The 26685-nt window shown below is 40.4% G+C and overlaps 1 protein-coding gene across 1 annotated transcript in view; it reads left to right on the top strand.

Moving 5' to 3' along the window:
- The window catches only part of ENPEP (glutamyl aminopeptidase), a gene marked incomplete at both ends in the record, with an annotated part of 37316 nt that extends 11089 nt beyond the window's left edge, over positions 1–26227 (top strand). The window contains 17 exons of the mRNA XM_081999549.1: positions 1497–1617; positions 3754–3908; positions 4539–4652; positions 6348–6482; positions 10715–10780; positions 12166–12231; positions 14065–14216; positions 17973–18052; positions 19658–19785; positions 19900–19955; positions 20789–20939; positions 21706–21779; positions 21870–21971; positions 22081–22251; positions 24794–24934; positions 25749–25827; positions 26078–26227. Coding sequence (XP_081855675.1) covers positions 1497–1617; positions 3754–3908; positions 4539–4652; positions 6348–6482; positions 10715–10780; positions 12166–12231; positions 14065–14216; positions 17973–18052; positions 19658–19785; positions 19900–19955; positions 20789–20939; positions 21706–21779; positions 21870–21971; positions 22081–22251; positions 24794–24934; positions 25749–25827; positions 26078–26227 — 1941 coding nt within the window. The remainder of the gene's footprint in view (positions 1–1496; positions 1618–3753; positions 3909–4538; positions 4653–6347; positions 6483–10714; positions 10781–12165; positions 12232–14064; positions 14217–17972; positions 18053–19657; positions 19786–19899; positions 19956–20788; positions 20940–21705; positions 21780–21869; positions 21972–22080; positions 22252–24793; positions 24935–25748; positions 25828–26077) is intronic.
- Between the last annotated feature and the right edge of the window lie 458 nt (positions 26228–26685).

Raw genomic sequence — 26685 nt, 5'->3', positions numbered from 1 at the left:
TGGTTTTGCTTTTTCATTCCAGCTTCATTTCTGACCACTTTCCCATCCTCCCCTGTTGTTAGAGGAAGTGTAATTTCATGGTATTGAAATCAATGTGTTGTCAGGCTCCAAGAAGGCTCTTAGAGTAGGCTCCTTTGCTCAGTTTGGACCCTAAACTCCTGGCTGTAAGACAGCACTGAGGAGTAAACAAGCCACACCAACACAGCCAGAAGAATGTGGCCCATTCATAAGAGACACAGAGCCTGCAAACTGAAATGGAACCGTTTTCCTACAGCCAGAAACTTCACTTCATATAAAGGTCTCTTACTTTCCATACTGGAGATTTCAGGGGACAGTGAAGAGAACAGTCTACAGCTCCTGCCAGTGGACACTCCAGTGCTATGGCTCTGCCCTGGGGCAGAGATCTGTGCGACCTTTGAGACAAAGAGATTGAGGAAAATACCCCCAAAAAGACTCCATAAATGCTGAAGGCAAACTTTGTCTTCACAATGTGAAGATAACATCCCAAAAGGCTTTGCCAAGCTGTAAGCCTCCTCATCATGGTTATGGGTGCTTCTAGTCCTCCAGGGCTTGAGGTTTCCTATTGCTTGACAATAACAGCCAAAGCAGTCCCAGGCATCAAACCTCAGGGATGGAAAGGTCAGCACTCAACACACCATTTTTTGCGTTCAGGAAAAAAAACATGCTCAGATATGTAAGAGGAGCACAGAAATGGTTACTCATCACACACAGGGCTACCAAACGTGCCAGTTTTCCTGGACCTGTCTGGTGGGAAGAGAGCGAGCTGATCTTTGTCTGGGATTTCTAGAGGCGCAGTAGCCCAGCAGGCATCATAACTGTGACTGGGTTTCCACTGGGCAACCAGCCATTCAACATGCATGGGCCAGCGTGTCTGGGAAGAGTTACAGATCTGGTAAAGACACTGTCTGTCTTCAAAGGCTCTGAGATCTTCAACCATATCAGGACAAGAGGAAATTATGATGACAGTAGGTGGGAAAGATAGGAAGAAATTGGAGAAAATAAGGTGTTATGTGCTTCAAACACATTTCAGGACAGATGTGTTCCTGAAGATTGGTCTGGTGGGATCAGTCCAGACCAATGAACTGCTCACAACAAGTGGATTCCCTTCGGTTGTGTTTACCCAGGCTTCCTTCTTGAGAAAACTAGGCCTTGGGGAACGATCGGCTGATATGGACCCAGGTCCTGCTCCAAACTTGGCCACTGTGAGCTTCTGGACATAGGTCTTGCTACTTTTACAATTTAGGCATACTGTGGAACGCGTGCACAGATTATGCTAACTTGGTCTCTCTTACGTACACCATTTGAAAAACTTTGTTGAATAAATGTATTAGGGAACAGAATTCAGTGTTCAGGCCTGTCTCTTAGAGAAAACCTGCAGTGTTATAGGTATGTATGTTAAATTACTTTTCAATGCTTGGCACCTTCTAATTTCTTTTAACTGAAGACTGCTCTAATTGTCTCTCTCTGTTTTACAGCTGAGAGTTTATGCACAGCCACTGCAAATACACACGGCAGAATATGCAGCAAATGTAACAAAAATTGTATTCGACTTCTTTGAAGAGTACTTTAATTTGAGCTATTCTCTTCCAAAACTAGGTGATTATTAAAACTTAGATCTTTCATTTTGTTAATTCAGTGTCATGGTTATGTTTCTCCTACAGGTCTCCTGGGCTTTGCTGGAAAATAGCATGAAAGCATTTGGTTGCTAACTGTTGATATTATGTCAGGATGTTTTAAAACTGTACCCATGTAGTTCAAGATGTTCTTAAATGTCATGATGGGAGCATTGCTCTCAGTAACAATTTAGTTACCAGTTCTCACAGTTCATTTTGCTGAACTGAAGCACTGGTCCTGGCATGGTTATTTTAAAGTGTCTTGTGGAAAGCATTGGTGTCATCAGCAAAGGAACATCATGAGCTAAAACAGAGCCAGAAGAAGTTTGAGAAAAATATGTACCACTTCCATGGGAACTTCTGGACAAAAGTCAGCAGTGAGATAAGTGAGGATGTAAACTGCCAGAGAGTATGTCATACTATTTATTAAACTTAGTGCAAAGTGGGTGTGTATCCACTTCTTAGAAAGATGAATGTGGTCCAGCATATAATTTGTAGTTTCTACTGCTAGGCTAAATAAAGACCCAGAGCTAAACAAGAGTGGGCACACTATCAAATTTTGCCCATGGTTACAAAACAAGCAAAGAAAAAGTAGTGCAGCTGGGCATCCTTTAGCTTGCGCTATCTGGACTCTGGATCTGATTCGTGCAATTTGAACTAATAAAATTGGGAATGTAATCAGAGTTTTGGAAATGCCCCCTCCTAAGACTTCCAAAGAGGTAATTCAGTTAGGTTCATGAACTTAAGAGGATGGAAAAATATTAACTACAAACAAGTTAAGGCAATGTAATGGGGGGGGGGGGGAAACACAAAACTTTGAAGACAAGTAACAATGTTATGGAAACCTTTTATTGGCTATTCATAAATGTACCTATCAGGCTAACCTCTATTACTTTAACAATAGATTTTTGCCTCTTCCTTTCAAACCATCATCTGAGTTTATTGTAAATGTCTGTTTGCATTTCAACAACAATTGAATTAGGGAAATCAGTACAATATGTTGTTTTTTCACACAGTGGTCCCCAGTAATAATTGGGACTACATCTCACCTATGTTTCATATTCACATTTTTATTTCCGTAAAAGCCCGATGACTTTGGCATGTCAGAGTATGGACAGGGGCCTGTCTGCGCTACAGGGTGGACTGGTAACCCCAGGTCAGCAGTATCAGAGGGTAGATGCTCTTGCAGATTTTACACTCTGTTTCTCAGAACATCTATTTATTGGATCACAAATCTTGACTTACTATGTTGTTCCCTCAGTATTAGAAGTCATCTAGATCAAACCTGATGAATCAAATATGTTTCTGCATAATGATTTATTTCAGATTGATTTATGGCTTCTGGCACTGCCATTCTCCTTGTGATCCTCATTTTGACTCTCAGTGAAGCCCTTGCCAGACTATCAGCTTTGATTCTGTAATGAAGTTGTTTAAATTAAATAAGTAATTCCTATCTTCTGTTAGGGTGGAGTGACGGTTGTTTGTTTTATTCAGTTTTAAATCCATTTGTACTTTTTCACTAACCCACATAGAAAGGCTGTGGTCATTATTTGCAGAAGAAAATGCCAGTCCGGTTGAGTGTGCAATTCTCATGTAAACCAGTATTGATTGCTGACCATAAATGAGTGACCCCCCCAAATTGCCAGGAGTAGAAGCAGATGTTGTTCACTGCATGGCGGATTTACTTCAGTTAACATGTCAATAAATATTTTTAATACAACAGTGTGACAAACAATGACATGCCTCATTATGTCACAGATAGTTTCAGGTTTACTGCCTACAGCACATCCCTAGACAACACTATTAATTTCTGGAGCCAAAATTAAGTATTGTATGATATGCATGCTCCCAGGAGGTGGCATAGCATCACCTCACAGGACAGATCCTCAGTTAGTGCGACTGATCCTAGCTCTGTTAATCTCAGCAGAGCCAGGGCACTTGCTATCAGCTGCTGTAGGCCAGTTTCTTGCTTCTTAAACACAGGCTATAGACTGCAGTCCACAGCGGTAAGCCAGAACTACAAACAGTAAGCAGAACAGGCTGTGTGTACACAGAAAGAGGACAAGCTAAGTGCCTTAAAGGACACAGGGGTAATCATGTTCTCTTTCTTTCAATGTAGATAAAATAGCTATTCCAGATTTCGGGACAGGTGCTATGGAGAACTGGGGACTGATCACATACAGAGAAACAAACCTGCTGTACGACCCCAACGAGTCAGCCACTTCCAACAAACAGAGAGTAGCTGGTGTGGTAGCACATGAGCTCGTTCATCAGGTACCTTCTAGGACACGATTCATTTTTACAGTGCTTCAAATGTGTAGTCGCAACATTTTAATCTTGAAAATACTGTCATTAACTTTGGCTTGGGATCTTCTACGTGGGCTCACAATTTGATTGCAAAATACCGTGTTAAAACAGTTCCCTGTTAGAGCTTTAAAGTACCATAACTACTGCCTTTGAATTTTTCTCAGAAAGTTAGATTCTTGGGTCCAGACTGTGAGCCAGCTTATGAAAATCTGTCTGAAATGTCTTAAGGGAACTAATTTGCATGTGCAGATGTCTCTTTTGGGCAAGCAAATAGGGACAACTATACATTGTGGAGGCTGTCTGAAAACATATCCTTACAAGCACAAATCATCGAATCAAGAAGAAGAAACTAAAAATATTTTCAGTGGCACATGAATCATTAGCAACCTCCCCAGTAACATGTAATTTTATAATAAAAGTGATGTTTTAACACAAAGTGAGGCCTGAATTCCTATTTAAACCCCAGAATTATGATAATTTTCATCTGGCAACAGGAAGAAAAGTGAACAAATGAATGTTCTATATGGAGATGTGAGATACTGAAATGTACATTTACCATTTAGCTAACACTATATATTTCAATGTTTATAATTTTAGTGGTTTGGCAATATTGTGACCATGGACTGGTGGGATGACTTGTGGTTAAACGAAGGATTTGCCAGTTATTTTGAGTTCCTGGGAGTAAATGCTGCAGAACCAGATTGGCAAATGGTAATTATTTCTGTTTTGTGGGGGATTGGCAGGGCTGGGGGGAGCATTTTGGAAAAGAGTAAAAGTTACAAAGGATGATGAAGACTTAAACTATATTTATAGAAAACTAACATAGTGCAGTGCAACAAAAAGAAAAAGTTTGTTTCAGCTGTTCCATCTACCTATGTTATGGTCTGAAACTAGTCAAGGTAAACTTTGTAAAGCTGTAGTCTGCAGGCAAGAGCATTCTTTTTTAACAAAGGAGTCAAGTGTTTAGTTATTATTATTGTAAGTAATACCTAGGTGGATTCTGGACAGAGCCATAGCAATTTTGCAAGGTTGTTTAAAGGTCTAACCCTGGAAGATGGACATTCTCCTTTATTTATTTAGTTGGGCTGTAGTGTCTCTTCACAGCACTTGTCTTAGGATTATTATCTGACCTAGTGAGGATTGGAAACCTGGGCCTGTCTCCACAGCTTGGGGTATTCATCAAGGAAAATATCAGATCCCCCATTCATCTGCCGCCAGCATTTCAAGTGCTGTTTCAAATGCTCCAACTTAGACAACCTCCACACTGCACAACACAAAAATAGGTAGTGATAACGGGTGGCCCACAGCACTAACTGTGCAGTAAAACCAACTCCAGTCACTTTAAGGGGATGGCAGACAAAGAGGGTAGCCTTAAATATGCATTATACTCTGAGGAAAGATAACAGGGTGTGAATAAAGGGAAGTTTCTTGCTCTCTCCTTCCTCCCCTCCCAAACAGATGTGATGGCGCATAGCATGCATATTTCCCCCAGCTGTCCAGGTGTAATGAGATTCTGGCTACTAGAAAACATAAAACATATGCTAGTGGAAAGAAGTAGGGTAGATTTTGCATAGGTTGAGCCCGTTGTCAAAATCTACCAGCCCCTGAGCCTAGTGACTTTAGAATCAGGCAGTGTCTACTCAGTGTTTCCCCTGCGTCCCTCCCTGCTCCCCATAAATATCTCTTCTCATCCATGTTATGTGAGGCTGAGAGCAAAATCATTCCTAAGTCACTTGTTTTACACTTTGAAGTAGAGGATCTGTTGTACTAACTACACAATAAAAATTTTAATTAGTGAGTCTAAAATTTAAAAGACCTTTTTGTATCTAGACACCATGCTCATTCAAGACCTAGAGCCATTTCAGTGTTATCATCCTAGTGAGTACTAGAAGAGGAAAACGAAATAGAAATGTAGTCTTTTTTGGTCAATACTGATGAGGAAGTAAGAGGATTTTGACTGCAGGCCACTTAACCTTTAAAAAAATTATCATCACTGTTAAAAAATTATAAACCTTGGGATGGGGGAACGCTGCCTCCTTCCTCCCTCCTTCTCTTCCTCCCCAGCTCCATTTTTGCAAAAGGAACCCATAATGCTTTGCAGATATTGTCACCCTGCTGAAATTGGTAATACAGGCTCCATGTTTGCCTACTGTGGGGGGTTTGCATTATGATACACACAGGAAATCAGGATTTGCGATAGGTAATTTATCTCAGTTGAGGAAAAAATGTATCCTTCCCCTTGCAGATGTGAAGTAAGAGTTTGCAAGTCCTTCTTTAGAGGAGGTGAAATTTCATTCCATTTCCAACTGCCTCGCTCTAGAGAAGCTGCAGTTCAAGCTGCTTATTTTGGGACGTTAGGCATATAGTCCTGCCTTTGTTTCTATTCTAACATCTTCTCTTTCTCAGCTTGAACAGGTTTTAATTGATGATGTACTTCCTGTAATGAAGGATGACTCTTTGCTGTCTTCCCACCCAATTGTGGCCAACGTGTCATCTCCAGCTGAAATCACCTCTGTGTTTGACGGGATATCCTACAGTAAGGTAGGATATCCTCCTCTTGTGACTTTGGATGCAAAGAAAGTAGAGGCTTGGGAGAGGAGATGAAAGTCAGGAGAGCTTGTAATCATAACTCCTAATCCACTTGGGCTGTGTCTGTGTGGATCTTTTTTCTGGGACTTTCCCAACTGCTGTCAGTGATCATTCAGTCAAAAGCAACTGTGGGAGGAGTGGTACAGCCAGAGCCTCGGTGAGCCACTCTGCGCCATGCAAACCTGCTCACAGCACACAGAGGTGCAGAGAAATCACAGTGTCAGCAGCTTCTGCCACTAGAGTTGTCTGTTTTAAAATTATCCTAAACAAGATACTAAGCACATCCCTCTCCCATCACCTCATGTTCTGATGCAGCCCAATTATGTCAAGCCTCTAATGCAAGGGCAGATGATGCAAGGGCAGATGTCCATGTGTCCTCTCTCTCACTTCCCCATCACACCTTCAGGGCAGTATAACTTTGAATTTGAGGAAGCAAGGCAGGGAACCAAGCAGTGAAAACAGAAAAGTAACTTTTTCTCTCAAGTTGCTCACAGTACCCCAGCCACGCAGGAAGCCTTAGTAAAGATGGGCTACACCAGCCTCTATTGACCAATGCCCTAAACTGTGAGATAAGTTTAGGGCCAATGCCCCAAACTGGAACATAAGTTAGCTTCACATTTGACTGAGAGTTGTGGAGCTCAGGACTGATGTGGAGCACAATACTCTGTAGCCCAGAAGGTGGTAGAGGACACCCCATTAGATATTCCACAAGCTTTTTTCTCATCCTGGGCCTGTCCCTGTCAATGGTGGTGGGGACCCGTGCCTATAAAGGCTCCCTCAGGAGCCAACTAGAACTGACTGGAAGAACACACTGGGTCTCTCTGAACAACCAGATGCTGGGATGCTGGTGCCGTCCAACTGCTGTTGTGACTGGGATGCACAGAGCCTTCCCTGAGCCCACTGCCTCTGGTAGTACTAGCTGTGTGGGGCGGCAGCCACGAGCTCAGCACTTGTGGAAATGTCCTTTGAGGTCCAGAGCATTAGAGAGGCCAGCAGTCATGCTGAGGGTCATCAATTTGACGTGGTCAGCAGGATCCAGGCTAGGAGGCTGAAGCTGGCTCATCTCCCTCTATATCAGATATAGCCAAAGCCATTTTGTCCTTAGACAACCCTCAGACACAGAATAAAACAGGTCTCCCCCAGACTCCCTGGTATCTAACCAGGGAGTCCCTTGACTCAAGCCCTCAAGCAACACTGTTGCTTCTAGTTATTTTTTGCAGTGCTTTAAAAGATAAGCCTGAATAAGCACAGGAGGAAACATCCCTGTCCCTCTTCCCTCTCACTACCACATATGCCACCAAGGTGAGGAAGGAGCTGGGACTCTGCTCACTCTCTCCTCAATCAGCCATCTCCCACATTGCTTCTGGCCCTGATACACCATGTTTATGTTGACAGCTTCTTGTATGACTCTTGCCATAACAAGTTTCCACTGAAAACACAAAATCCACCATTTTTAATTTTATTTTCATAATCCTTCTTGTTGCTTTCCCTCCAAGCTCCCATTATCAGCTAAACATAAAGTATGTATTGCACTGACTTTAGCTTTAGCGATGCTAGAGTCTGTAGCTGTAGATATTCCTTTTATTAGCTAGACTTTATCCATCCATTTCCATCAGTTTTCTGTTTTCAATTGTTAAATCCTCTATCCAACAATACAACCAGTATTTATTGCATCATAAATGCCTCACAGTCAAATCATAAACCATGTGAAAACCTGCATTGTGTAACACTGTTCTTAAATCAAACTAACAAAAGTCAAGAAACATACAGAGCTAAATCAAATACTCTGAACCAAAATGTATTTTAGTGGTGAGCTAAGCAAGAGACATACTTTTGTATGTTCTGAAAAAACAATGGAGAAAAAAAATCCTAGCTTTTACTCATCTAGCCTAGATAATTGCTACATGAACTCATTTTTTTTTTAAGTGAAAACACTTGAGGACTCGTGCATTGTTTGGGAACAGTCTGCTTGGGATATAATTTGGCTTGGGATATAATTTGGCTTGAATGAGAAAGTCTTCACGTAGATTTAGCTCAAATTACTGTTGGTATTTATACATAAATGCATGACAAAATTAACTTGTTTCTTTTTGGCTTTATTTTGGCTTGTCTTTCGCATTTTTCTTATAAAAACAATCTCCTCATGATAATATTCATCACTAAACAAATAAAGCATAATTTGGAATGCTCTCTGTTAGTTTTACCAGAGCAATTAAAGGGCTTATACAATCCTAAAACTCTAATGAATTGCCTAAGGGTCTGTGGAGTCATTGCAGTGTATTCTGTAAGGGAACCTCTAACTGCTGTATGATTGCTAGGGCATTATGTAGAACTGGTGACTACACAATTAATGTATAGAATTTTTTTAATCTGCTCTTAAAAAGTAATTGCATCTCACCTCTTTTCCAGTTTAATCTTCCCTCTTACTTTGAAAGATTCTATTAAAGTAACAATGAGATTTTCTGTCTTTGGAGTTCAAACATTGGTTACCTCTTCAGAAAAAGGATACTTAGGTTCTGCTAGAATTTGCTCTTGGATCCCCACATTTTTGGAACGTCCCAGCTAAAGAAGTTTAGGATTAAATGTTCCATGTATCTGCCACATACAATCTTGTCATATAATTGGCAATTACTACAACTCTCTAGGAGAAGTTATGTGGGTGTTGATAAAAGACTCCCCCCCACATCCCCATCAGACAAGGTCAGCTATTCACATCAAGGTCACTTTCCTTAACCTCCCCAAATAGTTGAAAGAAAGGAAAGTTATTAAAACACTGGAGTTTCTATAACCAGTCATTTTGTTAGGATGAATTTTTCTCAAACTCACTCCATCATGGACTACAGAGGAATGACAAGAGTAGGGGGAAGAGACTGAAAAGCAGAAGTAGAACATGCAAGGGGCTAACTATACATTGCAATTTAAAGCAAAAGAAATCTCTGTTGTTCCCAAATGCATGCATAGGTGTGTATTTCTACTCTGACTTTCAATATAAATGGGAGGGGATGGTCTGCAAGAGGTGGTATCAGATAAGAAGTGGCTGATAGACAAAGCTGAGGAACTGAGGTACCCTAGTGCATACACAATCACCATTAATCATAAGAAACCTTATGATTACCACTAATGGATATCTGCTCTAAATTTTACTGAATAATTTTTTAACAAATTTCATGGCAAACACATTAAATTACTGTATCAGAAAAAAGTTATTTACTGACCACCTTGACTCTGCAATGATAGTCTGGAAAGCAGTTTGAGGCATATATGTTCAAACAGTCCCTCTGCCGTGACTCGTACAGTCAAGTTGTTATTCTCAGACAGGTAAACAGGGGAGACAGGATTTACTGAGAACTCAGATAACATACTTGTTTTCATGGGACAACAGGATTTTTAAACCATTCATAGCATTAGGCTCTCAGCTTCACTTTGATTTAGTTCAGAAAATGAAAACATGCTAATCCTAAAATCTTATTTTGTGTTTTAGATTGGGTTTGCATTGCTTTTGTTTTTCATCATTTTGTGCCAGCTCTGTTCTTTGTTCCACATGACTCTTCTACTTCTCTCCTCTGTCTTCCCTTTGTTTCTTTCGTCTTTCAAGGTCCTAATTATTTTCTTTTCTGTGACACCCAAGTAACTTCTCTGATCCCAACTCTACCCTGCTTCAGAGGCCAAAGCTCTTACACCAGTCCTCAGCAAAGCTCATTCTGAACCTTGAGATGGCATCCCCCATGTGTAAAGCCCCAGACCTGCAGCCTTTTTGGAGTTCCCTACCTGTTGGGCGTTCAAAGTCCTCTGTCAGGCTGTGCTGCTGGACAGGGCTAGTTCCCCAGCTGCCCTCACCCCTCTCCTGTCCAAAGTGAAACAGGGAGCCCCACTCACACAAACTAGTAGAGCGGCAGGACAGTAACCCCCAGCAGCAGGGCTTGGGAGCCCTTCCACTGGCACAGCTGAACTTGGAAACAGGCGTCTGATCACAGCTAAAGACCAATTCTCGCATCCAGAGTTAAGCTCCGGCAGGCAGGCATGCTGTGCCATGAAGGAATTAAAAATCCCCACTTCCTTAGTCAGATGGACGGTTTCTATTTTTGCCTTATAAAATATTCATTCCCATGTTGCTTTTTAGGTCAACAGAAATTCAGTGTTAGAGTAGCATGGACTGACCTTGTCCCCTCTCCCTTTGTCCTCAGGGTGCATCGATACTCAGAATGCTTCAAGACTGGATTACACCAGATCTCTTCCAGAAAGGTTGTCAGGTAAGGGTGGCACCAAAACATGGCAGAAATGCATCCCATCCTCATGTGACAGTAGCAAATCCATTATTCAAACAGTGAATATCAGAGATCCTGGTATTAGTAGCAAAAGTATTTAATTCTTTTCAGTACTGAGTGGACAATGTCAAGGGGAAGAAGTTTCATGCTCCCACAGAAGCAGGAATGTGAACTGCACAAAGATTTGATAGCCTGCCAGTAAGGACCTAAATTCATGACAGCTTTTAGCAGAGAAATCTCCTCCACCCTGCTGTTACCCTGTTGTCAGCCAGGATCCCATGTTAAGTTCTATGCAGCTTCATATGGCCACAGTCCTCCAACCCACCCAAGCCTGCTATGCAGGGACACTCTTACACCTTACAAGCTCATCCATGCCCTGGAGATTTTACACTGAGGCACCCAGCCCTAGAGAGCCAAGGTAATGGGGAGTAGGAGAGAGACATTGCATAGTTCATAGTCCTTTCTTGTGGAGGAAAAAACATGATGCTACAAAATTAGGAAAAAAAAAATGGGAGAAAGGAGCTTTCCCAGAAAGGGGGAGGTTATCTGTCCTTTCCTCTGAACCGACATGTATCTTCTCTGAAAAGCTACAGTGCAGATTTACCACATTTGTTCTTACCTCCCTTCCTCCTGGAGAGCCCATTTATGGGCTGCTATAAGACAGTTGTATTTTCCTTTACTTTTCCTTTCATATATTCGATCAGGACAGTTCCACAGGATGGGAAAATACAGCCACCTTGGCCACAAGAGATTAATATTCCCCTCTACTCAGAGCCTTCAAGAACGTTAAAGTGGGTAGCTGTGGCTAGCAGCGAAACAAACAGCACCATCTACTGACTAAACATCACGGGGACCCAGATAACAGGGTAGGAAAGCACTTCTTAAGCAGTCAGGTAAGAGACAGGAATAGCGTTTAGGAGGTGCAAACACTTAGCCGAATACCTTTATTCCTTGTAATAGTAATTTTGATCACAACTTAGAGGTGACCAGACTTCCCTGCTTCTACTCTGAGTTCACAGATAGTGAAATCTCCTGAAATAGATTTCTCCTTCTAAACAACCTCTTAGGTTAGGCAGAAATTTGCAACAGGTTATGCTGGTGTCTATTCAAACAAAATACAAAGAAGTCTTCAAGTACAAATTTATTTCATACTAACAAGTCACCCTGGAAAATGCTGACTTTTATCATCACAGGATACATTGGAAAGCAAATGAACTTCATCAGCTGAATATTGATCCATTTAACCTCCTACTCACAATACTACCACCCATGGGTAGATACTCTGTACAGTTGGTACAATATGTGTGTTGTTTTCATAGGCAAAGAAGAAAGCCCTGCTAGTATTTTCACAGTCTTCTACCTCTCTCTAGGCATATTTGAAGAAACACCATTTCCAGAATGCCAAGACACAACAATTTTGGGAAGCTCTAGAAGCGGTATGTTTTGCAGCAACCCAAACCCTTTCTGATAAATGTTTCATATCTTGCCCACTGGTTTCAGTTTCCCAAACTTTTTGTATTCTGTAGCTCTTCTGTCAATGAGAGATCACAAGCTAGGCAGCCTCCCAGTATATTCCAACACATGTTATTTCTAGCAAATATATATTATTTCCTAATTTTTTGGCACAAGACTGTGGAAGTGGAATAAGAAACAAGAAAGGAGGCCTTGCTAAGAAACAGTCTGCTACTGAAATATTCCCCCTGCAACTCAAACTCATTTCATAGGTGAAAACAGCCCTCATCCACCACACACATGCACCTCATATGCTCCCTTATCTCTAACCAGGTTCAGCTGTTTGAAAGCGCTCAACAGTATCCATTCCCAAGTAATTTTGGTGCTCATCTCTCTCTCTAGCTTCTGAGTCCCAGCTGGGTCATTCTGTGACATGATTTTCTGATCTTTCCTTTTCCCTGAGGCTGGGCTGTTTCTTTCCATGTATCTCATTAACCCCGAAAGCCCACCTGCATACTAACAGATTCTTCCCCTGATGATATTTCCTTTCCTTCCACTGCTGTGGACACTCACACAGCCCAAGTTGCACTTTCTGTCTCCTTTCAAATTCCCATCTTCTCCTTGGTCCCAGACTTCTTCCTGCTCAGCAGGACTTCTTCCTCCTCTCTCTCTGGTGCTCTGCATCTTCGCATCATCTACCTTGCTGTAGTTCAACCCAGCAGGCAGCTAAACAGCACACAGCTGTTTGCTCATTCCCCCGCAGTGGGTTGGGGGAGAGTATCAGAAAAAAGCTAAAACTCGTGGGTTGACATAAAGACAATTTAATAGGACAAAAAAGGAAGGGAAAATAACAATAATGATAAAAGAATATACAAAACAAATGATGCACAATGCAATTGCTCACCACCTGCTGACTGATGCCCAGCCAGTCCCTGAGCAGCGGGCACAGCCGCCCAACCAACTGCCCCCAGTTTTACTGCTCAGCACATTGTCATACGGTATGGAATACCCCTTTGGACAGTTGGGGTCAGCTGTCCTGGCTGTGTCCCCTCCCAGGGTCTTGTGCACCCCCAGCATCCTCACTGGCAGGGCAGTATGAGAAGCTGAAAAGTCCTTGACTATAGTGTAAGCACTGCTCAGCAACAACTAAAACATCAGTGTGTTATCAACAGTATTCTCATCCTAAATCCAAAACACAGCACTATACCAGCTACCAGGAAGAAAATTAACTCTATCCCAGCTGAAACCAGGACACTCTTCTGAAGAAAGAAACAGTGACCCTAGCTCCCTTCCCTCACAGGTGGCAGCCTGGGAAGGCAGTGGCAGCTCTCTCCAGTTTCTGGGATAGAAGTTCAACGGTCCACAGAATGGATCAAATTTTACATTAGTGCAGCTGCTGGTTGTTAATACCCCTTCACACTCAAAACAAGGCATGCTTCAAGGGGACTTATGGCTTTGAGAAATTTCTTTATGTCCTTTCTGTCCTGTTTGGTTATTTCCTGAAAAAAAAATTGAGCTATCTTAAAGCATGCAAAGGCCCTCAAAGGTTCTTCAGTATTTCTCATCCATGTTACTGTTACTGGCCAGTCTCCTGCCCACATATTTCTCTCGTCCTCTGTCCATGTTCGGGTTTCCAGCTCATTCCCTCTTTTAATGACAGGCACCATAAAAGGATTTAAATGGAGTATTTTTTGTAGTGAACCTGCTCTTTCCTCTGCCCCTTTCTGCTCTTCTTCCTCTCAGTATCAGACTTTTTTTTTTCCCCCTCATTGAATTGAATTTGCTTTTTCACTGCAACCTTCTCCCATTGTTCATAGGCAAGTAATAAACCTGTGAAGGAAGTCATGGACACGTGGACTAGACAGATGGGCTACCCTGTTTTGGAGATGGGAAGTAATTCAATATTCACACAGAAACGTTTTCTCTTGGATCCCAATGCAAATGCTTCTCATCCTCCTTCTGACCTTGGGTAAGTTCCTGTGGTAAATGTCTATCCAAAAGAGGTAGAAATACTGTACAGATACTCTCTCCCACTGACATACATGTAGTCAATGATATACTCATTCTTGCTAAACTTACTCTCAGCATTTGTTTTTAAAAAGAAAGCAGCAGAATGTTAGATAAAAATATTTCAAATTTAGGACAGCATCAGCCCAGAGTTTCTTTCTCAAACACAGCAAAGAAAAATTGGACAGGATCTCCCAGAAGATCTTATGATTCTGAACAGCTCAGATGATTGCAAGTCATCTGTTGCACCACTAAAAATTATAGTCTGCCAGACTAAGGAAAACTGACACAAAATTGTCTCTATCCAGAAACCAGATACCATGATCCAAGTATTTTATGCCATGATAATTTATTCTTTTTCCTGTATAGTGTAGGATCTATAATACATCACAGGGACTTCTCTACATGTCTTAAAAACATGAATTACTGTGAAATAGCTAGTCATATATAAATGTTATTAATCCTCATCAAGAGCTATTTTTTCCTGTTTATCTTCGGATGGTATTGCTTCATTTTAGCCATCTAAAAGATAGTTATCTAGTCAAAGTTAGCCATCTTGGGCTCTTATGTGGCCAGACAGCCAGCTGCAGACATTCATCTACCCTATTCAAGACAGGTGGGATACTTCATAGGAGCATATTTGTTAACTGACAGATGACTAACCTGAGGAGAGATGAACCCTACCTGTGGGTTGGTGGACCTGCACAGAAAAATGGCTCAGCTGCACCATGTCATTAACTAGCTGAATAACTATTCAGAGCTGGCATTGTGTATATTCTTAGCCAGACCCAATTTTGAGGCAATACAACTTTGCTAATATTTCAGTGAAAGAGATTCAAATTAACCCATATTAGGACGGTTTCGTTCCTTGAACTAGCCCGATACAACTAAACCAGCAAAACTTGCCTGTATGAACCAGAACTAATCTATTGGCTTTCTATTAGCTTCTAGTACTTATTTTGATACAAAGAGCAAGAATATGGAGAAAATTAAGAAACAGTTATGGCCACTTTATTTCATTCTGATTAAAAAGAAAAAACCTGAGCAATGAGAAGGCCCATGGTATTGGCAGTTTTGGATAGGTATCAAACGAGTTGGGATGAGATAATTACCCATGTATTTGCAACATTCTATTTCTCCCAACATAAGCAGAAAAGTTTATAAGGCTTTTGAAGCAAAGCTGGCTGCAGACTACAACACTGTGCCACCTGAAGGCTGGTGTTACAGACTATTCAGGGAAAAATACTTCTTTAAGTGTTAAAAAGTTTGACTTATTGCACTATGCTCTGAGGTAGCAGACTCAGGAATCCTACTTTTGCTTGACTTCAAGACTTACAGTACATTGCCATTTGTCATTTCTTGAGTAGAAATGCCAGCACTGTTCCTACCTTAACCTGTCAAAAAGCTGAGCTTTGCACCACCCCTGCTATTCCCAAAGTGAGAGGGGCATTTGTTTCTGAATGTGTAGTTTTAATAAATGACTTAAAAATAAAATGCAGTAATATATATTATAAAGCTGATACTATCTGTCCTGGGACATACTTACTCCCTTGCCTAAAAGTCAATGCACTGAAAATCAATACCTCCTCCTGCCATGCTCACAGATGTGGATGACAAAGCTCCTAAATAGATCCTACCCCTTATGGGACTGGCTTATTTCATGTCTGGGTGCAGGGTTTTGATTTAAGCAGTGAAAAGTCCAAGCCTCGTGTATGCTTTATTCTTTGAACCCTGCAGGGATAGTCTGCTGAGCTGCCCGCTTGCTTCAGGCTTGTTTGTCTTGAAAGAGTCATCTCCTGCATGCTGGCACTCAAAAGAAAAAGTAGTTCAAAAACTTGTGCTCTTAAAATAGTGCTGCTGGGCAAATACGTAGCTACAGCATAGCATGTCAGGAACACGTCCTCAATATGCACAGTTAACAGGACACAGCTATTATATCTTATGCTCAGGAGAAGTATTTATGTATGTAATCTCAGGAACATATAAAGAAAAAGAAATAAAATCCCCTTCATTTAAATGCATTTACAAAATCAGGGGTTAAAAAAAAAAAAAGGTTTTTATGGGCTTTCTCTTGGGGAAACACAATACTGGGGCTTCTGGCCAAACAAGAACCTCTCCAAATTCCATGGCAGTAAGCGCTGTAAGAGAACTAGTAAAATCTAGAAGTGTATAAATCTGTTAAGATATTTTTGTTTAGAAGATAAGATACAAAACAATAGCTGATCTTTCTTCCTGGAGGCAGCACAAGATATCATAGCCATCATTTTGGTATTTTCTGGAAGCTAATGACATTCACTTAATCCAGGGTTATAAAGATGACACAGGTTTTCCTGTACTGCTTATCACCAGGGGGTTTAAGATGAAAGAAAAATCTCCCTGGGATGGACTGTAATATGCTAACATGGAACAGCAGTTGACTGCTCAAAAGGGCTTAATAATTTTAGCAGCCCTATGCAGGTGGCTGTGCAGGTATGCTCACAGCATGCTCTGCTGTCCTGCTTCCCTGACTCCCTGGTCACAGTCTTGGTCAGGCTGCGCCATGGCTCCCTTCCAGCCCAAATGTCTCAGCTTCATCCTGGGCATGCCCCAGACTGAGGAGCCTGCACCTACCTACTGAAGGTATTCAAGGAATTGAAGAGCAAGAGGTAACGTCACATTTGGTTCCCAAATATATATATGGAGGAATTAGGGCTGTCTTGGAGAAGGAAAATAGGCTGGAAAAGGCAAGAGGTCCTACTGACTGTAAGTGGTTGCTTAAGGTCTTTCAGTTTTCCCATCTGTAAAAAAGGTTTCATAATACTTAACCACTTATTTCACGTCAACAATGCAAAGATTAACTGGTGTCTGCACAAAGTCGTAGACTTTGCTCTAATCAACATTAACACTGACACCAACCATCCACATATAACCAACTTTAAATTAATTGCTTTGCACCCTGCTAGATTATTATGACATGCAGAGATACTGCTTAGTGGGGCTGCATGTTCCAGAGCTGTGGGAATAAGCTACGCAGTACAGCACAATTGAAATTAATTCACGTGATCTCTCTCCGATTATGGGTAATTATTACCCTCTCCAGCACATGTAGTCACCAAGAGGTGAAGACTGCATTCAGAAGGACATGGCCCTAGCAGTTCCACTGATTTTCAAAAAGCAAAAAAAAAAGAACCAGACAAATTTTGAAAAAAATAAAAAAATAAAAAAAGAATCAGCTAATTAACTTTAGGCACATAATTAACACAGTACCCTATTAACTTGACTTGACATCAACATTGGACACTGGACAAAATCTTATTCCACTCCCTTGCTCAGTCCACCAGATGCATTTTCAGAACTATTGATAAACACAAAGTATTAAGACAAGCTACTGCTATTCCCCATCTCTAGAGCATGAATTCACTCAGACACTTCATACCTTTTATTTTGCTTTTCAGGGAATATAACTGCCCCAATCATACCACACCAATATCTGTCATTTTGTTGCCTGAATCGAGTATCATAGCCCAGAAACATCTTTACAACAAAAACAACAGCTATTGGTAAAATGCTATGTTTTGTTACAAGGGATATTTGGTAAATGTATACGTACATAAGCACACAGCTGACTTCGTAAAAAAAGATGTAAGCATTAAACCAAACAAAAACATACATTGGAATTTTATTTTTAGCACTTGATTTCAAATGTCATTTGATTCTCTTTCCCTTTAAATAATTTCAGTTACAAATGGAATATACCAGTGAAATGGAGACTTGGGAGTTCATCAAATTATACTTTCTACAACACATCAGATTCTGCAGGTAAACTTCCCCTTCTCTTGTAAGAGTAGTGAATGGATAAAGCTTTTCAATGTCCTTAACAAGAAATAAAATACAGAATAACTTTCATGCTTTTCAGTTTTCAGATCTGGGAACCAGCAGACAGTTTGGTTGCGCTGAAGTTAGTAGTTATTTCTGCAGTAAGATGATTATTTCCCCTATACACACATTATGTCAATTTAGGCTCAATTCAGTAAAGTGCTTGTGTTTAAATCCAGTCCTATTCAAGGAAGCCTCTAAGCCTACTCTTAATTATGATGTACTAAAATCAATGGGACTTAGATACACCCTTTGTCAAGTCTAAGAAAAGAGGTGAAATGGGAGGCTGATGAATGCATCTGTGGCATGGTAAACTGGCAATCTGAGTTCAGTTAAAAAGCTCCAAATGATTAAACACATTTTCTAATCCTGATTTCCGGAGTAAGGAAATACCTACATGGGTATTTTTGATGATTGTTCTATTATGCAGTCAAATCTGAATTTCTCATTCTATAACTCTAGTGGCCAAAAATAGGGGAAAAAAAGAAAAAAATTACTGACTTTTTGAGTTTTTAAATTTTGTCACATGTTAGAATTTCAGAAATATCACAATCAGCTCTTTTGAGAACTTGTTTGAATGTTACCTATTTAAAATGTAATTTGTCTTTTGTTCTGCTTTTTTTTTTATCTGGTTGCTTTTAGTATCCATGCAAAAGCAAACAAAAAAAGTCTTATGTCATGATACAAGTCAGAGATCAACGCAAAAAAATTTTCCTTCTCTAACTTCCACATGACATTACAGTGGGCTGCAAGGGGCTATTAACTTGACAGAGCCTGCAAAGGCATGGTTAAGTGCTTACTTCTACATAATAAAATACAAGTATGGATCATCCAAACAGAAAGGTGACTTTAACTCCAGCCACCCTCAAGCCACAGACTGAAGACCACTGCTTTCAATGGGCAATAGAAAAACGTTCATAACTGGCAGCACCAACTGGACCAGGCCAAGCTTCTAAGAAAGGAACATTTTTCAAGGATTCATTTTAAATGGGAAATTCCTTAAACATGAGTGCTTGAGTAAAGTCTCAACCTATTTTGTAATTCCTTTATCTATAGCTACAAAAACTGAACCAGAGAAGAGTACAGGGGAGAAAAATCTTAAAAAGTTAGTTGAAATAAACTGAAAAATTAAATGAATGGAGGATAAAATATGAGAACTTTAAAACTAATAGTAATCATGAGGGTGAAAAATCTTTTAAAAGAGATATTTGAAAGAACTGTTTCTTTGCAATTTTTTGCTTTTTACAGTGACAGTAATTTTCACCATCCTCACCCTAATCACAATGATCTCCATTTTACATTTAACAAACTAGCTGGCCCAAGTAATTACCACAATTCACTATTCTAAGGCAAGTGCTGGCATTCATTAAAGTCTATAATAACTTATCTTTACTCACAGCCATTTAAAAAATAAATAAATAAAATTAAGGTTTGGATCTTATTTTGATATTCATTAAAACCAAACATTACTTTTGGAGTTAAGGAATCTCCAGTGAGCTCTGTGTCATATAAGATGCGCAAACCGATCACTGTTTGTTTATTTTGCAGGAATTATAATAGCATCACCTCCTAATACTTTTGTGAACATTAATCCAGACCACATTGGATTCTATCGGGTGAACTATGATAGTCAAAACTGGGCCAGGTTAGGCACTCTTCTGGTCAGCAACCACAAAGTGAGTGTCATAACATTAGCCTGTCTGGTGGGTCTCTTATAAAGGTCTGCAGATGCTGTTCTTTCTGCAAATAATCTATACATTCTTGATCACTCTTTTCCTCTTTTCACACAGAGTTTTTCAGCTGCTGACCGTGCAGGGATTTTGGATGATGCCTTTTCTTTAGCAAGGTAAACTAACTCCCTGCAGAGATTTCAACACAAGTTTTTTTCATTTTTCATTGCCTATTAATTAGAATTAACTCAACTCAGGTGGTTGAAAGAAGATTTCTGAATTGGTTACAAGTCTTAATTATTTATTGGTTTATGTTGTCCTCCAAAAGGGGGTAGATTCAAGTATGCATTGGCAACTTGCAGTACCAATGCAGTCAAGAGAAATGCTCCCCTTCAGTTCAGTGGCAGAAAAAAATAGGGCTTTAATTGCACAGATCTTAGAAAGGGGTGTTTTTGCCATGTAAGTAACAATAATAGAAGCACTCCAGAAGAAGTTAGGTGTCCAGAAAATCAGAGGCATGCCTACAATGCATAGCATGGCATTAGGAAGTTACCACCTCAGCTATCTTACTTAGAAACTTGCTTGGAAACTTCTAGCTCTTGTACCCAGCCATGCTGACACAGATAAACTTTAGGCGACCTTCTGTGACAGCCTGTAAGTCTAAATCTCCTCAGCCTTTCAGGATGTTTCCAGAACTAGCAATCTCTTTTTGTGTAAGAGAAGTTAATGTAGTCAGGTGAGGGCTATCCACTTCTGAGCACGCTGGGCTGCTACACAATGTGAGCAGCCTCCTCATGTCAGTGAGAGCTCCTGCAGTTGGGCATCGATCAACAGTGATCCTCGGTGGCCTCTTTGGAAAACACCTCCCAAGTTGCATTCCAGACTATTTTCCCCCTCCCCAACTTTATTATTTCAGACTGTCTAAAGTAAATATTGTTCTAATATCTTTAAAGAAGCAAGTCCCTCAAATTCATTAAAATAACAGAAGTTATGTTTTCTCCTTCCACAGATCTGGACTTGTGAATTACTCTGTTCCCCTGGAGCTCACAGAATACCTAACAAATGAAACAGACTATTTACCTTGGCATAGGGTTATATCATCTGTAACTTACCTTGCAAACATGCTTGAAGATGATACAAATCTCTATCCCCGGTTTCAGGTGATGAAGCAAAAAAAACATTCCTGCATTGGACCACTGGATTTGACGGTTCAGGATCTGTAACAGCAATAATATTGAAGTTCGAGTAATTTTCAATTGTGCTGAGCTATCACTATTTACTTTTTGTTACTATACTCTTTTAAAAAGTGCTGAAAACTGCTTAGTACCAATCTCTGAATCACCTGGATTCTCAATTCAGGGCTATGCACTTGGAGAAAAGAAATTATGCCCGATTATTCTTATAATCCATCACCATAAGTCACAGTACAGACTTTTGTTAGTCAAGGTTGTTCTGCATCCAATAAAGAAGTATGTATAGGGCAGCAAAATCTCTGACACTTGTCCTCAGCATGAAGGATGGCTATATCTCATTGTGGCAGTGAGCAGGTTTATTAGTTGACCTAACATGCTAAACATGATTTAATAGTCACTAAAATAAGTATGTCCTGAACTAAGCATTATCTCTGGAAAACAGTTGTGGCAGTGTGTCCTTGCTGTGCCCCAGCCTTCATTTGGGAACACAGACAAGGCTGGAGAGAAGCAGGTTGCCTTTGTCCTACCTGCGCATCAGTATTGCAAGCATTCAGACTTGGCATGCTGTGGTGATCTGGAAAGGTTGTGTGTGTGCGTGTTTGTGTTATTTTTGTTTAAGAGAGATGCTAGTTCTGGGAAAAATGAAGGAGAATAAACTAAGAGCACAAATATACTATTATTTATTTAAATAAATCTACCCAAGTAACCAATTCTCTTTTTTTTTCTACCTCAGGAATATTTTCGCTACCTGGTAAAACCCATTGTGGATCAACTGCACTGGAATGATTTTGGAGGCCATTTGGAGAGGTTGAGCAATCTTTTTTTTTTTCCTTCTCATATTATTGATGGATTCAAAGAATATTAAGCAGTAGTAAAATACCTCTCTCTCTCTTAAAGGCTTCTTCGTGCATCTGTTCTAGACTTTGCCTGTAGTGTGGATGATACAGAATCTTTGAACAATGCTTCTCAACTATTTGAGCAATGGCTACAAGGAAAAACGTGAGTGCTCACAGCTTTTATGGCTGGTGAAGAACACGGCATGTGATTTGGTCACAGACCTCAAGTAGGAAAGTGGGAAGAATATTCAAATACTGTTTCTTTATTTTAGTATTCCTGTAAATCTCCGACTCCTAGTATATCGCTATGGGATGCAGAACTCAGGCAATGAGTCATCATGGAATTACATGTTCAAGAAATACCAAGAAACTTCATTAGCACAAGAAAAAGAAAAGCTGCTGTATGGCCTGGCATCCGTGAAGAACATCACCCTTTTGAACAGGTGATTTAAATACACAAAGATTTTTCTTTCCCTACGGAAGAAACTGGTCACCATTTGCTCATTCCCCTCTCCTCTCTCCTGTGCTGTCATTTTTGTCAGATTGCAGCATGAGGAATGCAACACATTTTCAAGACCAGTTATCTAACACCCCCCTCTGAGATTGTACTATAGTAGAAAAAAAGCCTTGCTCCTTTAGTGGAAAGATATTGAACACGTGGTAGTTTCTGCACACAATCAGCAGCCTTCAGCTCTTCCAGCAGTGCCTTCACCCTGTGTAATTTTAGCTGCCTAATAGTTAAGCATCAGGAGAAAATTAGTCGTCTATGTTTCCACTGTAATCAGTGAAGGGAGGCAGGACCTCCAGAGCACTGTTTATCCCAGACCAAGAAAGAGACTTAGAATCAATGGGAAGAATTGCTTTTGGGTGTTGCCAGTCATCCTCGATTGGCTACAAAGGGAGTTTGCTTAGATTAGACGTCTACCTTCTAAGTAGCCAAAATTAGGCAAACAACCTTGAGCAATTGTTACTAATAGTCCTATGAAGGCATCCATGTGAAGTTGTAATGCTCCCTGAAGTGTGGTGCAGAGGTGCTTGAGCTAGAACCAGAAATTATGTATTCATGCCGCCATAGCAGCGATGGGGAGTCTGGATACTGCCCCAGGCTGGTCCAGCTGTCCGACTGGGCGAGCATCTCCCCAGGCTGCCGCTCTGCATAGACACACCAGCTTCTTTAAGCTTATTGTTGTGGTTTAACCACAGCCAGCAGCTAAGCACCACACAGCCGCTTGGTCACTCCCCCACGGTGGGATGGGGGAGAGAATCAGAAGAATAAAAGTGAGAAAACTCATGGGTTGAGATAAAGACATTTTAATAAGCAAAGCAAAAGCCACACATGCAAGCAAAGCAAAACAAGGAATTCGTTCACCACTTCCCATTGGCAGTCAGGTGTTCAGCCATCTCCAGGAAAGCAGGGCTCCATCACGCGTTATGGTTACTTGGGAAGACAGATGCCATAACTCCGAACATCCCCCCCTTCCTTCCTCTTCCCCCAGCTTCATATGCTGAGCATGACATCATATGGCATGGGATATATGGTATGGGATATCCCTTTGGTCAGCTGGGGTCAGCTGTCCCAGCTGTGTCCCCTCCAAGCTTCCTGTGCACCCGCAGCCTACTCACTGGTGGGGTGGGGTGAGAAGCAGAAAAGGCCTCGACTCCGTGTAAGCACTGCTCAGCAATAACGAAAACATCTCTCTATTATCAACAGTTTCCAGCACAAATCCAAAGCATAGCCCCATACTAGCTACTGTGAAGAAAATTAACTCTATCCCAGACAAAACCAGCACACTTATCTGATAACTTTGCATGTAGTTGCATCATGTAGCAGAGATGCAAGCAAACACCTTCACCAGGGCCATTCACCACTTTGTTGGAGCCCTATCTAAATATGATAAGATGGAGCAGTCTCTGCCTGGAAGAGTTCCAAGTTTAAACAAGATGAAACTAGATGAAACAAGGAAGTATTGGAGATTCAAGAAGAGTGAATATAAGAGAGTAATTAAAATAGTGGTAGGATGCAGCTGTATTCCTAGATCCTTGTGCCCACAACAACCATAATATAAAGCCATTCAGTAACTGCTGGCACGATTAAGACATGAATTAATTAGCTAGGTCAGTCTATATTTGCAGAAAATCAAAAATCTCCCCTAAAGCAGGGAGAACTTGTCTCTTAATTTACTATTAAAATAACGGGGAAGGGGAAAAAAGCAATCAGATTGAGAAAATTGTCCTTACATACAGGAAAAGAGAAGACAATCCTTAATCCTGCAACATCTTAAGGGTGTTCTGCAGCTCTTGTTGTGAAGCCATGACCATGCTGCTCATCTCCTTGCAAACGTGCATGCTAAGGGATCCCTCCACTGTCAGTCAAAACCATTTGTGCTGTAACTGGAAGCATAAATGCAGCACTTGCAGGCATGCTATGCCCAAATGAATTTTAATTTTGTGTGGATAAGAGTTTCAGAACAGACAGCACAGGTTTCAGTGTGATTAAACCACCTGCATGTATACTCATGGTCCCTATAAGATCTTTATAGCCTGGACTACTACTTTTTTGGCACTTGTCTACCCAAACAGGCTGGACTACTTACTGATCCAGTCTTGTTTTCACTATTTGATTAAAATAAAGGAATAATAATGGGTTTTGCCTATTTTCATGTAACTTAGAGACACTTACTTTCTAAAGAGATGCCTAACTGCTTAGATTTCTTTCAATACAATTATCTCTTGACATAGTTATCAACAGATATTTATGTTATAGATCAGTGTACTTCACCTTTAAAATACTGTAGACAAAAATAATCTTCCTGCTTGGAAATCAGCTGTAGACGGTAGTGGCAATTACTTGAGAAATATAGACATTAGCATTGCATTTTTTCTCATCATCATCAGTTAAGTTGCCACTGAAAGTGTTAACTTATTACTTGCTTTCCTTTGTCTTTCATGAAAGGTTCTCATTGATTCTTATGGCATTTCCCTTAGGTATCTGAAATATATTTACAACACCAGCCTCATCAAAAGCCAAGATGTGTTCACAGTCCTGAGATACATCTCGTATAACACCTATGGGAAAACAATGGCCTGGGACTGGATACGACTTAACTGGCAGTACTTAGTTGACAGGTACACTAATGAACTCATTGGAAACTTTAGGTCTACATCGATCTGTATATCTTGTTATATGCTATGCTTTTCTATATTTTCACTCTACAGTTATAATCACTGGCCTTTGCATAATGAAAACTGAAAGCGTATTCAACACTTTATGTCCATCTGCTATGAAAAAGTACTTTGCTGCTAACTTGAAAACCATTATTTCCCTAAATGATCACTACCAATAAATGGTGATTTAAAAGTATAGAAAGTTCTACCAAGAAATCTGGTTATAGCATGGAAATTAGTCAGTCATGTTTCCACTCTTTCTATTGATTTCATAAAAAGAAGGCTGTATAGAATTTTTTTTAACTCCTTTTAGTGGTAACAGCAAGTATCTGACATACAGATGAGCAGTGGAAGTAATAGCAAACCTCTTAGCTTTGCTCCTCTGTATTTGAGTGACTTCTCTCTCCTTCCTTCTCCTTTCTAAGTGCTTGGTGAGGGCACAGAAGCAAAGCACAGCTGCAAGCCTAGAGCTGTGAACTGGACAGCATTTATATTGCTGAGCAGCATTACACCTAATTTTAAGCATGAGACAGTAAGTCATTAATTAAAACAAAAAAAAACCACCAGAAGAGATCACTCCATTAGTAAACATATTTGAGAACAGCACAGATCTTGTATAGGAGTACTATTTTTCAAGTATTTTAAAAAATGCTGAAATCTGAGTGCATCTGTTTTATTGTAGCCTGGTTAGAAATCAAAGCTTCAGATAATTACTTGTGCCTTTTCTTTTTTAATGCTTTTGCATCAAACACCATTTATTAAATTGTTTTTCTAGATTCACTATCAATGACAGAGGCCTTGGTCGAATAGTAACTATCACCCAAACCTTCAACACTGAGCTCCAGCTTTGGCAGGTATGGTGACAGCATTTCTCTTAGTTTTAAGTCAATATATTCAACAATCTACTGGCCAGGAAACTTGACTTTTTATCCTCTAAATGTGTAAAGCAGCGTGAGTTACTGTAAAACTATTCCAGTGCTACTAGGCTGAGCTTAAATATCTCTCCCAGCCAAAACTGCCCTTGACCAGGTCCCTGTAAAAAGCCACTTGCCCAATAGCAGCATTATTTGCTTTATGTCAATTCTTTTTCTCTCTCTTTTCCAGATGGAAAATTTCTTTGAGAAATATCCTAATGCTGGGGCAGGAGAATTGTCCAGGAATCAGTCAATTGAGCAGGTGAAGAACAACATTGAATGGCTAAAAGCAAACAAGGAGGAAATACGAACGTGGCTAGAAGCACAGTTAGGCCCTTAAAATCTTACTTTGTTAAAAATACCAGGCACTCATTCTGGGCACTGAGATCCTCAGAGATAGTTAGCAATGTGGATTTCTCACCTAGGCACCTTAAAGGACCAAGGCCTAATATTTTTTCTGCAAACTCAGGAGACCACTGCCAGAGCAATGTTTTTGTAGTTGCTGATCCCAGATCCTGACAGCACTTGTGTGCAGGAATAGCTTTATATTTTGCGAGATGAATTTGTCTGAACAAATAGGACAAATGTTTAAAGTTACTCAAGGCAGAAGTGATGGCAGAACTGGGGTCCTCACTGATCAAGCTAATCCCACTCCTTCCACATACCACTCTGAAAAGCTATTTCTTGGTTCGCACAGTACACTCAGGGATTCCTTTCCAAGTACACTTCATAGGAGCTTTCTCCTGAAGGAAAGAGAATTAAGCAGTAATTTTAACATTGTCTGAAAATCATTCCCTA

The sequence above is a fragment of the Phaethon aethereus genome (genome assembly GCF_964289735.1).
Source record: "Phaethon aethereus genome assembly, chromosome: 4".
NCBI classification, from domain to species: Eukaryota; Metazoa; Chordata; class Aves; order Phaethontiformes; family Phaethontidae; genus Phaethon; species Phaethon aethereus.
Note: the sequence above shows the minus strand (reverse complement) of the source record. Positions and strands in the feature narration are given on the sequence as shown.